We start from the raw sequence: 14,859 nt of genomic DNA on the forward strand, positions 1-14,859 counted from the left end.
TGCTTGAAGCAAGACCATTTATAGTATAAACTGATCTTTGAAGACAAACAAGGCAATTAAAGTCTTTCTGGTTTGACATACCTCACTCCCAAAAACTTAGGCTGTTCTCCAGGGGCTGAAGTTTCCGTCTCCATCTTCAAGCTGTCAATATGAGCAATGGAGATCACAGTAGCAGCAACGTACCAGGGCAGACCCATAAAGGAGCATATGATCATCAGAATGGCCACCCAAAACAAATCCAGATGATATCCAGCACCTTTCTGTGAAGGAAGACAGACAACCTTCAGCTTAATTATTTTAAATACCTATGGAAGGGCCAGGGCACTGGCCTGGGGCAGAGGCACACCAAACAAGCAGCATTTCCTTCTACAGCACCTTTTTGGCCAAAAGAAATGTGTCCTACTGTGCTATTTCTTAGGACACATGGCTCCTTAAAGGATGAATTACCTGCTTCCGCACGGAAAACAGGTTAAGTGTTACAAGCTCCGAAAACAACAGCATACAGTAAGCACAGGAAAGCAGCAGACTTTCAAGCAGTCTGGCAAAAGACCAAGCACCTTGTGTACCTATATAGCGGTTGGAGGTTGAGTTGGTACAAGCCAAGTCCTGCGGCCAGGCACATAGCTCTTTACAGAGGTATTTGACACAGCAGACCATGAGTTAAAGGCAATCATAGAGCACAACCTTCACCAAAAAAATCTGGTGAGATACACATTGTATCTTGTAAACAGTATAAGCAAGCTCTCAATATATATCTCTCTGTATCTTTTAAATATATATACACACACACACTTATATATCTTGGTATTAATGGGTTTATAGTGTTCTGAAGGAGCTGCATTGTCTCTTAAAAAACAAAAATGAACCGTATTCTAAAGCACTATTTTTATAATGGTATGTTCCCATTTTTTTAATGAGTAACACATCAAAAAGAAATCCAATGCCCAGTACCACCCCAACCCCTGGCTGCCTGCAAAAAACACAACAGCCCATTTTCACAGCACGAGACAGTTATGGCAGCAAGAGAGTTTGGAGAGGGTGAGTGGATGGAAGATAGTCTACAAAGCAAGAGAGTGGCTTGCGGCGGTGTGAGCCGTGTGTCTGACCACTCTGCTACGAAGGCACAGGACACCTTTTGATGTGGTGGCAGGCCAAGATCAGTACCTGTGTGTGCAAAGTCATCTCATGCCTGTGTAAGTGACAGCTTGGATGTGCACAGAGCTTTAAACACCCAAACCACCCTATAAAAACAGCCCAAAGCCTGATTTTAGTTTTAAGCAGTTGTAAAATAACTCTCAGTGTAATGACTTAATGAAGTCTACCTGAAAGCAATCTTACAGAAATATGGTGCCTGCCAAAAGGTAACATTTGCCATTTGCTGTCTCAGAGTGAGCTCTGAACTCCTATATTTAGGATAGGAAGCAACAGTGGGATCGCACATTCGGGACTTCACAACTGGCCTGAGCCCTGCTGATTCTGCCTGGTGCTGGAGACATCTTCCTCAACGCCCAACTCTAGGCTCTCTTGGCGAAAGCAACAAGAACAGCTGATGGGCTCATACCCTATTGAAAGGAAAAAGCTGCTCTCATTCTTTACTCCTTTTGAAAGATCTCTATCTTCTATTTTTTAAATCCTGTAATGAACTAAAACAGGAAATCCATCAGTCACCAAGTGCCAAGAGAAGTGAAGAAATGGAAGAGCCACCAAAGAAAGGGATCTTCAGAAAAACACTAGACAGGTCTCTAAGGTTTGCTATTTTAAAGAAGGTTAACCATTTTTAAATCCTATTCAATTTCATTTTATTGGAAAGAACAAATGATCTGGACCCAGGAGGGAAAGCTCATCTAGAATAGTCCTCATTGTTTTCCTCATACATGCACTGCTTACCTTGGCTGGCCAGCAGCACTGGGATGGGCACTCAGTGACATCCTGCCAATACTTTAGCAAGGCATAGCAGAAAAAAAAAAAGTTCTTCTTCTGGCCTACAGCAGATTTTGGGTACAGAGGTGTTTTTTGGTGCAGAGTAGCAGGATCGGACTCGAGAACCCCCCATTTAACAAAAGCATGCGCTCACAACCATAACAAAGGAAGCAGGTAATAATTTTTTTATATTAAACAGTACTTTGCTGGAGTGTTTGTTACTGAAAAAGTACACCCAATGCTGTTAGCATAACCATGTTCAGTGCCTATAAGCTGAAGAGATGAGGGGCCTCTTCTTCATGAGAGAACAGTGAATATATTCTCAAAATGATTAAGAAGATGATGTATCTGCTTAGTTAGGTGCAGGAGACAGACCTAAAACTGAGACCATATCAAAGATTAGCCTCATCTCAAGGAAGACGTAGGCACAGTACTGAATATATCTGCCAAGATCCAGATGTCAAAAAGCGATGTTCCGGGGTTGTTTTTTTTTATACCAGCCCTGTAAGACCACCAGCCAGTACTCATCACTGCGCACACAAACTTTTCCCATTCCCTGTTACTCTGACTTTCTCCTCCAAGTCAGGCTCAGGACAGTCTTAAATCACACATCAACTGTCTAATGTCCACAGTGACCATATGAACTGAAATATCCTCCTCTTTTTCAAGTAAAGCTCCATTCACATTTCCAACAGCTCTCAATATAACTGATGAAGTAGGTATCTAAAGAATAACCAAGCATTACCCATGTTTTGAGGGAGTCTTTACTCTCATGGGTTAGACCACTTGAAATGTGTCCCATTAGCAGGAAGGGAGAGTCTTCTTTTACAGGAATTTAATATTTTTCAATAGAGCTGACCATGCAGGGAAAGGAAAAACCCTACAGGCATGAAAAACTGCATAGCGCCAGTCTGGAAAGTTTATTTTAAAAACATTACTACATCTTAGGCTGTTATATGTCAGCGGATATAAAGGTCTTCTTTAAATAACATCCAACCGTGGCTATGCCCTTGGTATGCCCCAAATCTCTTCAGCTTATTTCTTGTATTTTACAGCACTGTACAGCAACACATCTGTCATACTTGGGTTGTCTCTGGCCATACCAACCACAGGCGGGGTCCTGCCATTGCCCCCGGCATTCCAACACCTTCTTTGAGTGGCCAACAGTCACATCGACATGCCATGCCTGCTCAGGGATGGCCGCAACACAAAGAGACCTTGTTCTGTCGATGGCTGGGAACATCTGCTGGTGATTGTCTTACATTATAAACACAGTAACAGGGGCTTGTCACATCCAGAGAAACTTTGCCCATTGTGATAAGGTGAGAGAGATTCTGGCTTGGATGCAATAATGCAGTGCTATGCAAATTGAAATTAGGTCCCGGCTCAGGTTAAGGCAGAGCTCCTGAGAGAGGAGGCTCTTCCAAGCTCACAGCCTCTTCCCACACAAGCCTGAGCTCCAAAAAACGGGCACTCTCTGCAGATCTGTGCATGAGTTGGTGGACCCACTCTGGCCACCCTCGTTTTCCTTTCCATGCTGATGCATCAGATCCATAAAGTATCCCCTTATAGTCTACAGCAGAAGTGCAGGGAGAAAGCTGACCACAATCACAAAGCAACCTTCTGTCCTTAAAAACAGCAACGGATGACAGGGAATAGGCCTATGTTTTTGAGGGAGGAAGGTGGTAGGAGGAAAATGAGATGTCAGGAGTAATTTGATACAAGAGGAGAGGTTTGAGTTAGCTGTAATTGAGTCTGGGACTAGTTTCTCTAGAGGACTAGAGTCTGTGAAGTGAACAGCCATTTGAGATCACCAGCACTACCAAAACCCTGTTTTGCACACCAGCCATAAGTCAGTGAGCGATCAGAGCCTTCTGCTGGCCCAAACCATCTTCCCAAATGCCTTGTTGAAAAAAGTGCCAGGAAGAACATCTGCCAAACATGCTCACTGGAAAGGACACGTGTCCTTCCTAAGTGTTCCTGAACATCAGACCTGAGGACTTGTTTTAAAGGAATGAATGCTTCTGGTAGTATGTATAATCATGTTTGCTGGACATTGTGGACAGTATGCGCTTACCCTACACAAGCAAACATCCAGAATGACAGACATCAACTTTTCTCACCAGTTTCTGACTGTGTTTAATGTATTGATTTCTCATCTCCTACTGGAAAAGCAGAGCACACCAGATGGACAAGTAAAGCGGACAAGCAAATAACTTTATGTTTGTGGATAGATACGCACCCTCTTTCCTATTCTAACTCTTCAAATAGCAGTCTTGCAGAAGTACTAAGGCAAACAATACCTCTGCAGTCAGGACTACTAGATTCTGAAATGAACTTCATCCAGTCCTTTCCTAAGGTAGACCAGTACTACTACCATGAGTAGAGTTGCAGGGACAGCAAGGTTAAGAAGGCTGTCAGACATTGTTTACATCAGTATTCTTTACAAGACAAGCTTTGACTAGCCTATACCTACAAGTTTGTCATTCTCAAATGTTTACAGTTGGAGAGTGAAGCTCTTGCAAGGAAAGATCAAAACGTTGTAAAGGTTTTAAGAAGCTTTTGAGTTTATGTCAACATGAAAAGGGGCTTTAAACAAAAGTCCTGCCTCTCAAAGGAGGGCTGCTCTAATTTCTTCCGGCTCTAGCCACATCTTTGCCAGATAAGCAGTGGGTAGGATGCGATGAATTTAAGTCCTTTCATTCCCCTAGAAGGGAAGAGGCAGCTGGCTGGTTTTGTGAAATCTGACTATTCCTGGCATGGGACCTGTTTGCAAAGGAAAAGAGAGGAGCAATCCTAAAGCTTCTCATGTAGGAATGCTTCAGGCTGCACGATGGTGAAGCCAACCAAAATTAGCAAGTGCTTACTGAACGAGACATTGCGAGTTGCCCCTGCACAGGGTTCTTGCTTTAGGAGGAAGGCAAATGCTGTTTGTGCAATGCCCAAGATTTTCAACTGAATCAGTGGTTTTCCTGGCAAAAAACTCTATGCTAGTTAACAATATAAATATTGTTGTTTAACACCAGCAATGATGTTTCTGAGGTGACGTGTATGTTCAACACTACTACAGGCCCTCCTCCACCTCTAGCACAGCAAAAGCACCAGGCAGCTCTCTTCATGAGTGAAAGACACGAAGCACACCCACCTTGAGCTTGTGCTCCTTCCTGTTGACGATGACGGCTGTGATCTGCTGGTCCATGAAGATGAGGATAGTCACCAGCAGTGCAGGGATGGCTGCTGCCAGATACACCCACCATGGGTTCCCTCCAAAAGGTGGGATAAACCAACCTCTCTCGGGACTGGTTGGCTTTTAAGGGCAAGGAAAAGAAAGGCTGCATTAGAGCTGCAATATAGGAGTGATGACATCCTAAATACACTCGTACTTGCAGCAATATGGCTACAGGGAGACACTGGAGGTTTGTGACAGTTTCATCCTTCCCATTAACAGCAACAAAAGGTTCAGAGTATGGAGGCAGGATTTGGGAGATAAATCAGTCAACCAAATCAGCCAATGATGCTAATAAAAAGGATATCATCTGAGTAAAATGGTCCTTTCCAGATAGCGGACTACTTTCCTGTTTTGAGGTCAAGTCATTTTATACAGGGCAGATGGGTGGAAAAGGAAACCTAAAGGCCATCAAATAAGCTGACAACGACATACCTTGAATTCACTTGGCACGATTAGTTTTGGTGTGTCCACACCTACCAGGGCATCTATTCCACAGAAAATCAAAATGGACAAGATAATGGCAAAGTCACTGATGAGCTTCCGGGCCTGAAACAGAAGTTGATATCATAACAGTAGTCAGCACTATGAAACACCATCTCACCCATGCTTTAGTTTCTATGGGATACTCCAGGCTCGCGTTTGGTGGCAATACAAGCTCATAGTTTCTTCTTCCATAGAAACAAAGGTGTGCATTGTCATGTCTGGTGCCATCTGCCTAAATGTGCCTTGGTACTTTATTGCGTTATCTGAAAGCCAAACAATTAAGCCCAAATGCAAGTATGAAAACAAGCCTAAGGAAAAAGAAAATGGCTTTTGTAAGAAACTCCCACGTTAATTCTTCAAGGCAGGCTCAGTGATGTTAGGTTGAGCAGCCGTCAACAACCACTGGTATGGAGACCTAGTTCCTCTGCAGCAGTGTCTGAAGAGAGTTCAGGATCAGCTTCCAATATTAACAGATATTGAACATTTACAAATAAACCTAAAAAAATGGTGACTTTTTTAGACATAAAATATTGTCTCCTGTTTGCCTTGTGATCTCTGATTCTTCCTGTTTTTCTATGCAGGGCCAGAGACTGCTTTTTTGACACGAGTCAAATTTCTCATCGCAGGATTCCTGAGGTATGGGGCTTTAACAAAAAATACTGTGTTATGCCCAGACACCATTCTTTTAATACGGCTGATTTTGCAATGCAGATTAACAAAAAAAAAAAAAAAAGGGAAGAAATGGTATTTTACACCAGATAATGGAAACAGTCACAAACTTCCCTTTAGAAGGGAAAACCAAAACAGATGAGATGTTCTGTATGACTAGCAAAGACTGCATTGCTTTCTGTTCAAGTAATAAATCAACCTAAACAGACACAAAAACAAACTAGGCTTCTCAGCTAAATCCTCAACATGCCCTAGGAGTGCAACTCTCCTGAAGTCACTGGAGTATGACAACTTCAAGCTGCCACTGGCCAGATCCCGAAATTTAACTGGGCAGGACCCACTGTGCTTGTCTGTAACTGTGTGATCTTTTCAGAATTGTTGCTCCTTCCAAATTTCCTGGGTTCACATGGTTACAGATAAATTGAGCTGCATTCCAGCCTGGATGGAATTTGTTTCCTTTTTATTAAAAATAATAGAGGTTCAATTGTAACACAGCAGAACAGTAAACATCCATGCAGGATAAATCCCCACGTGTCAGAATGCCAAAAATGGGGTGGGGTGGAGGCAGGTCTTGGAGAGAAACATGGCTTTGGTACACACAGAAACCGCCAGCTCGCATGCGTGTCATGGTAACTTTACTTGGGGACACAAAACAAGTATATGTGCCCGAGAGATGTAAGTTGGCGGTAAGTCTGAGCAGAATCTTGTTTAAATCAATGCTGATTTCAGGTCATCCTTATTTTGCATCTGGATCCTCAGAGAAGAAAGGGAGTTTTTGCTTTAGGTCCCTACTGTAACAATGGACTGTAGTTGAGTTCAACGTTTTTGCACTGATTTCTGAGTATTTCAAACACTATCCAAGAACATCAAAGATGTGTCTCTGTTCTCCTGTTCTATACCGACAGCTTGCTTACCCACTTTTACTCAGTGACAAAGGAAAGGGCTTCTTTTGTCCTCCCCAAATACTCCCTCTGGCTATGAGCAGGGAGACTACTGACCATTAATAGTCCCTTTTGGTCATTTGATTTCTGTAGAACGGCCATACATCCTACCCTAGAGTCAGTACGTCACATTAAGCTGTGTATCTGACACTGAAAATGGCCAGCTGAAACTATATATGCCTGAAGGACTCTTCTGATTTCTTAAGGCTGATAAGCTACATCATTGCGTATCTCAGCTTGGAAGTGTTGCCTGCAGCACCTTTAAAATAACTGCCATATCCCCACGACAGATTACGGCGCATTTTGGCTCTTCTGCTGCCTTAACCATGCCCTCCAGAAACACTGAGTGACAGCTAAGCAATCCCAGACATACCTTAGTCAACCAGTTCCATGTTTTTATCTCAACCCATACAATCTGGCTTCTCTGCAAAGCATTTCTCCCTGGATGTGTGTGACCGCTATACCAAAAGGCAGGCTGATCTTTGCAGTAAAGAGTAAAGAAACACACTGCTAGGGTGAAAGGAGATACTTACAGTGGTTGGAAAATAGCGACTGGTCTTGAATTTCTTCAGGGCCATGGAGCAGGTGTAAGTGCCAAAGAAGAGGATGAAAGACATGAGGGTGATGTCAGGGACATATTCACAGTTGTTGCCCACAAGCTGTCCTCCGTATTTCAAGCACTCCTTCGTTGTCAGAGATGACCAGTCAATTGTGGTGTTGTACTGCAGAAAAAAAGAGAACGTTTCCATAAAGCTGTGCATAAGCTGCTCATGCTAGAACAGGGCATCAGGAAAAATACTGGGAGGAAAAGGGAGGCATGGTGCAGAGGCTAAAAATCCGTGTGCTTGTGTGTAAACAAAATGGATTTTAATCTGGACAGAGGATGGTATTACCTGGGAGCTGAGGACAGTCTGGGCCTCAGAAAGAAGACAGAGATCTGCTGACCTCTGCTGTGATCTGCCAGACATGCTCTGCATTTTCTCCAGTAGAAAAGCAGTGTTGGAAACCTCACACAGAAGCTCGAGTGGCCTGAGACCACCTCTACATCCACTCCCCACTGCTCGCTCACTGCAAGCAACACCAGATCCAAACCCGTTTCTCTCAGGTCAAGGCCAGCACTGTTCCCACAGCAGAAAATCTCCCTCCTTGGCCTTTCTAGAAATAAGGTTCGCCTCAGGCCCGCTGTCAGCTTCTGCACACACAGTGCCGCACTGCAGCTACCACGAAAAATTTAAAGGATTTTCAGGCACCTATAAAATTCTGTCTCTGCTCCTCCTTTTCTGCATGGAAATGGCAGTGAAGGAAACCATAGTCCCAGGAACCATGACATCAGAGAGAAAGAATGTTTTAAAATAACTCAAAATGAATAAAACCATAGAGAAGAAAGAGTATTTTACTCCAAATAGTTGTTATAGAGAACTTGTCACAAATGTGGGCACAGACTAATTCAGACCAACAAGAAATTTGCCAGAAAAAGGATGTGCTTTATGTGAAAGTGCAAGGCAGAAAATATCCTTTTGTTTATAAGTGACACTTTCAAGTAGGGAAAAAAAAACAAATCTAACTTATATTAGAAATCTTGAAAATATCTAAGGTACTTCCTGAAGGCAATAGGTTCATGGCCTCATGTTGGGTCTATTAGTATCTTGTTCATGTGTGTATGTTGAAAAATACATCACATATGTGGCCAAACTGGATGCTTACCAAGTTGTGGTCTGAAGCTGCATGTAATAAACTGCAGCTTCCTCAGCAAATGTTGTGAATCCCAAGAGCTGAACTGAGGCATGATTTTGCTGACACTGATGGCGGGGTGGGGGGGAAAACCCAACAACAAAACCCCCAGCTCTGTGTTGTTGTTTGACAAGGTGCTGCTGCATTTGCGCTCTCAGCACTGTCTCTCTCCATGGCATCAAGCAGCAGCACTTTGCCCCTCTTCAATAGAATTTCTGCAGATCTGCCCTGACTGCTAACCTCAGGATGGCAGCTGAGGGGAGAGAAACATGGCTTTCAAAGCAGGGAGATAAACTAAAAAACAAGTATTCGGGGGCATATTTTACATTTTGTGATCTTACATCTACAGAAGTAAGTACTGTAGAGTGTTCAATAGGTAAAATTACTGCTTGGAGTACCAGAGATCAGAAAGAGGGCAACTCTCTTCTCTGGGAGGCCTCCCCAGTGTGATCTTGCTTCATCCCCCTACCCAGTGCTTGGCAGGATTTGTACTGGGGCTGCTCTTCCCCTTCCCAACACCCTTATCGTGTGTCCCTAGACATCTGTTTTGCTTTGAAACTCTAAGGCATCCAAAATGAGGCCTGAAAACAGAGCTAAGCTCTGCGCCCCCGACTGGCTCCCCCAGCAGGGACCAGGGCTAAGGCAGAGTATCCTACAGGGAGACCATGGCCTCCCAGCTCTTTCCAAAATCAGGCAGAGACACAGAGTCAGGACTGACAGGAGTCCCCTCCTGCATTGCAGGAAGGGTGTTGCAAAGCAGGGTTTTTGGGGAGGAGGGCTGAGACACCAAGATAACTGTTCCAAGAAAGGACAGCCTGCAAATGTGACTTGTTGGGGTTTCATGTCTCCAGGCCTCAGCTCAGTTCTTTGCCTTCCTGTTAGGCACAAAACCCAAGAAAAGTTGTCCTTGTTAACTGAACAGAAGCGGCAATGGGCACTCTTCTCCCGACAGGTGGATGTAGATGTCCTGATGTCCTGATGGCTGGCATTGTATTGGGGCTGCTCATCCCTCCCCAAAGCATTATTTTCTGTGGCAAGCAGCTGAACAAAAAGGCCCTCATTTTCAGCCCTTCCAGAGGCAGCCAACTGAGATGCTCAGGGACCACAGTCAGCCGATGAAGTGGGACAGTGAAGAAGGGAAGGAGCGGCAAAGGGCACCCGAGGTGTAGCCTGGACCTCAGGAGACCTCACTTCTATTTCTTCACCCTGTGACTGACCACCTCAGGGACCTTGGGCAATGCTCTTGCCTTCAGGCTTGTGTCTTCTCATGTTCCTAGTGCCTGGAGACAGCATGCCCAGCTCAGAAACCATTCCCTTTCTGCTGGGCCACTTGATGCCACAAAAGAGTTGCCACCACATGAAAAGAAACACAGACAGGTAGGATCTGTATTCTTCAGCAGAAAGTTGTTATTCTGTGTCTCAACTTACTTCCCTTGCATCAAACACATGTATTTCAGTCCATCAACTCCATTTCTTTCTCCTCATTGTCCAAAGCTCACCACCAGAGTGAAATGTGGAAAAGCCAGGGTTAGCTACAGAAAAATCAAAGAATGGGATGGAAACAGAACCTTCCAAAGGAAGGGCTGGCCACAACACTCCTACCATTACAGCCCTGGACACAAGGATCTGACTAATTCCCCAGGGGAACCATTTGCATCCTGCCAACACACAGAGATCAGACTGCAAGAAGTGGCTGCTATTAGCAAGTAATTAATATTATCAAATTGTGCACACAGTATGCCGTATGCAGCACAACGAGAAATCCTCGGAGGATCAAGTGGGCACACTAAAAGGAACACTGTCACATTTTCACAGTGTCATGGGCAACAGGGGAGTGTCAGTGTAAGGATTTTCTTCACCTGATCAATTCCTGATCTACTAGCATGGCCCAGCAGAAATGCATGGCACTTGCAGACTTCAAAGACCACATAATCCCTGCCCTCGAAAAGGCACTTACCATCTCAGTAGAGGAATAGAACAGCTCATCGGCTGATGGCACAGTTGTCTTGTTAAATAACGAGCTATTAACTGCAAGAGGGAACAGAAAAAGGACTACCGTGAGCATGGTGCTGAAACAGCTAGGAAGGAAAGAAAATTTCAACTGTCAAACCATTTGTTAACTTCATCAAACTGTTTGCAATCCTTTTGCTCAAGTAAAGTGAGTCAAAAGTATTGTTTCAGAGTGACTCAAAAGCATCAATCACCAATCACTTAAAAAAACGTAAAGAAAAGGCTAAGTGAAACATAATTCAAACCTAACTGGGGTTTTTTGGAGTTCACTGAAAAAAAAATAGAAAAAACAGACAGACAATAATATAATATTTCATGGTTTTGTAGTATTTTTTCTAGCAATTTCAGGATTAAAATAAATATCCACAGAACACTCCTTATTAACTTAAAACTAATGCACAACCCCAAAGATACCCAGAAAAGCAAAACTAATCTCAGAATCCAGCACAAACACATTTTGCACTTAAAAAAACCCAAACAGATTAAAAGAGTAATTGAAATCAACAGGATGGAGATAATTTCTCTGAAAAAAGGGGCAGCATTCACTGTTACACTGAGAAATGTTTTCCTTTTGTTTTCATGGGATTAGAAATCATTTATTTGAGATTTCATTTAGAAATGCAATCTTTCCTGAAGATAGTCTTCTCAACTATGTACTCATGTTTTATTCAGGTTTTGCATGTACTTCTATGTCTGATAAGAATATTTAACTTGTATTAAACCATTGCATAGCTCACATTTGTTTGGCTGGAGAACGAGTAAGCGCATTTGTCTCTTATCGTACTGAAATCATACTATGGTCTAAATAAGTAGTAGGACATTTTTATATGCAGGCAACCTTTCCCAGGCCCTTGACAAGTAAGATCTCATGAGTTTTGCTGTGCAGATTTTGCCACGGGCAGGGATCTCTCTGGAAAGGCCAGATGGGCAGCCTGCTCCTTAACCCCAAGGGCAACACTCGAGCACGGAAACTGTGCCAAGCTGCAAGTCATGCTGCAAGGATGGAGCTGAGCCTGTAAAACGATGCAATCCTTTTCTTGAGAGGTCAAGTCTGAGAAGAGATAATGTGTCTCTCAGAGTGCTTTATGCTCTTTTTCTAGTATCTCTGATGATGTCCAAACCCTCTTGGTAGGCTTGACACATGAGGTAAAAGGCCTTTTAGTTGGAGCAGCTTGTCCCTCTGAGTAGAAACACACAAGGTGGCCAGTTCAACCGGGGTCTTCGCACTGTCACGTTGGTACCCAAAAACTGCACGGAGCAGAGAGTAACCAGTTGCAATCTTCTGGACCCCCAGTCCCCTCCACTGCAGCTGTTGAGCCCCCTTGGCCTTCAAGCACACTTCCCTGATGCTTTGCTAAACACTTGCTACATGGATGCTATTACTCCTGAAAGTGGATGGAGCGTGGGTTTGGCTGCTGATTTTGCCTTTTAACTTCTTGACCCACATTATAAAACAGTGCATGGTTGCTCAGAGACACAGGCTGGAGGTGCAAGGATCAAAGGGAAGTCTCTGCGGGACACACTAAGTAATTATTGCCAGAGCACACACAGACCCCATCGGTGATTTCAAAGGCATTATATTAAGGTCCTGCGGAAAGCGTGGTGGGGTTGGCGAGATGCTGCTCCCCGGTCTTCCAAGGCCCCTGCAAGTAGGAGTGCAGGCAGAGTCCACTGCAGAAACCAAGCAATGCAAGCCAAGGGCTGATGCAAAAACTCTGGAGCCAAATCTTAATGACACAGAGATTAAAACCAACAGTAAAAAGCCTGAACCACAATACGAGGGAAGAAGAGTCAGCTTCACCTGTGGCATGACAACAACCGATGAAGCTTTACTTGTGCTCACTTTGGAAAAAAGCAAATAAATCTGCACCCGGCTCCAGCACAACCCCTGACAGCTTATGAACCCCTGTTCACCATACCCCAACAGCCGCAGACATTATCTGCACTAGAGGAAAATCACTGGAAAGAAAGCACCTGTGACTGCATTACCCTTTGTTTCCTAGAATCAGGCATCCCCTTTTGCTAATCTGCCACATGCATTTTTATTCCATTTCCTGATGCCTGAGAGAAAGTTTGCAAGCTTTCAGGGAGAAAATGTTAGCGTAAAGGATAATTGATGTCCTAATGCTTTCATGGTATCTGCTTACAAAACCTGCTGCTGCAAGGACTTACAGTTTTGAGCTTTATTTCAGAGACACTCACTACACCGCTGGGATCATGGCTTGCTTTCAGTTAAGCTCAGATCTCCTCACTTTATCTTATGTTATGCCATCCTCCTCACTGCATTCACCCAGAGCCAAAGGAGAAAGAGCCCAGGCAGTTGCCAGGGCACAATTCCCCCTTTCCCCGAGCCCCTCTGGTCACTGACACCATGCTGAGCAGCTAGCAAATATCCCAGAAAGGCAAGGGTGATGTTCTGCCTCTACTTTGCCATCTTATATAGGGCTTTAAAAAAATGCAGGACATGGAAAATAAGGCCTCTTACATTTAGTGAGCAACATGTCACAGACTGACTCCCACTGCATGGCTATAAGCATGTACACAAAGCAAGGTGCTATCTTTAAAAACAAGCAAACTTGGAGCCCCTTTGTGAAAGTGTTTGGCTTAGACTCTGTCCTGGTTGTTGCTTGCTACTTTGCTGCTGATTTACTGTGGTGTGGTAAGAGAGAAAATCTCTGTAGCTGTGACGAGCAGCTGATGTGGAAAGCTGTTATTTAAGGAGCAGGAATTAAATCTGTGCTGTCTCCTGCTTATGGATGCTGCCTGGGTTTATGCAGAGACACCGCGACAGACACAGGCATGTATCAGCGTATTTCAGACCTGTGAGAGGCCAAACTGTCAGTGTCACGACTCACATAGTAGCAGCTATTTCACAGGCCACTTGTTCCTCTGGAAAATTCTTTGCTTCTGTGCATCAAATCCACCCTGAAAGGACACACCACCAAGCCGGGGATGAGAAAAGCCAAAGGACCCAGCTAGTAGCACTTGCTCTGCCAACACTGTAACCCCAGCACTTGCTGCTTCACACACAGAATCTTCAAATTAATTTTTGAGCTTGTCGTGGACTGAGTTTACATATGGGATCACTCTGTTAGCTGCTCCATTCCCAGACAGTTTGCTGTTTCAAATCTTCTCCCTCAGCTCTGGCCTTTGTGCCTGAGATGCCGCGGAGTCAGGCAGACCTGAGCAGGAGAGCTTGGTGTGGCTGGAGCCAAATTTTCTGAGCAGGCTGCTGTCAGCACCTCCAGTACTGTCTGGTCACTCCTCCTATTCAAGGTTTATTCAATGTTACTTTGAAAAACTAGGAAGAAACATTTGGAGATGACAATGATAAGGTCATCTTTACCCTCTGAAACAAACATCTGGCAAAGAGGCAAATCAGATGAAAAGAGAACTGTGGCAGTGAGGGTTTGTGAACTTCACCAAACCACACATGCTGATCCTCCCCTTGCTTGCTTACAAAGGTAAAGACCAGGCACAAATCTCCTCCGAAATAACACGTGGGCTTTTGCCACATGTTCCATTTCCTCTACACATTCCAGCTGTACCACCACATTTGCCCTGGGCACTGGGTCTGTCCTGTAGGCACTTAGATGGGAAGTGGAGACTTTCAATTCAGCACTGACCATTCCCCATCGTCCTAACTCCAGAAAAAGAAAACACCCTGCCATTCAAATGGAAACAGAACTAGATCAACATCCAAGTACTTGCAGAGATCCTACATTTAATAGCTAACATAAGACACAGCTCCCAGGGACACCTTTTGCACAGAGGCAGCTAGCAGCACCCAGAAGCTTTTCCTGTTTGACAGGTATGTCAAGATAACCTTAAGTTTACTTTGAGCACAAATCAAGTTTCTTACTCACTCCTCATTGT

General features: G+C 44.1%; 1 protein-coding gene across 5 annotated transcripts in view; it reads right to left on the reverse strand.

Annotated features, from left to right (window-relative positions):
* SLC4A4 (solute carrier family 4 member 4) overlaps positions 1-14,859 on the reverse strand; it is a 235,811-nt gene that overhangs the window by 20,707 nt on the left and 200,245 nt on the right. For all 5 annotated transcript variants that reach the window (XM_074823379.1, XM_074823380.1, XM_074823378.1 and 2 more), the window contains 5 exons: positions 10,931-11,001; positions 7,776-7,964; positions 5,582-5,695; positions 5,066-5,227; positions 82-260 (listed from right to left, as the gene is read on the reverse strand). In XM_074823379.1, the coding sequence (XP_074679480.1) occupies positions 82-260; positions 5,066-5,227; positions 5,582-5,695; positions 7,776-7,964; positions 10,931-11,001 (715 nt within the window). The remainder of the gene's footprint in view (positions 1-81; positions 261-5,065; positions 5,228-5,581; positions 5,696-7,775; positions 7,965-10,930; positions 11,002-14,859) is intronic.

Source organism: Strix aluco, chromosome 4 (assembly GCF_031877795.1).
Source record: "Strix aluco isolate bStrAlu1 chromosome 4, bStrAlu1.hap1, whole genome shotgun sequence".
Classification (NCBI taxonomy): Eukaryota; Metazoa; Chordata; class Aves; order Strigiformes; family Strigidae; genus Strix; species Strix aluco.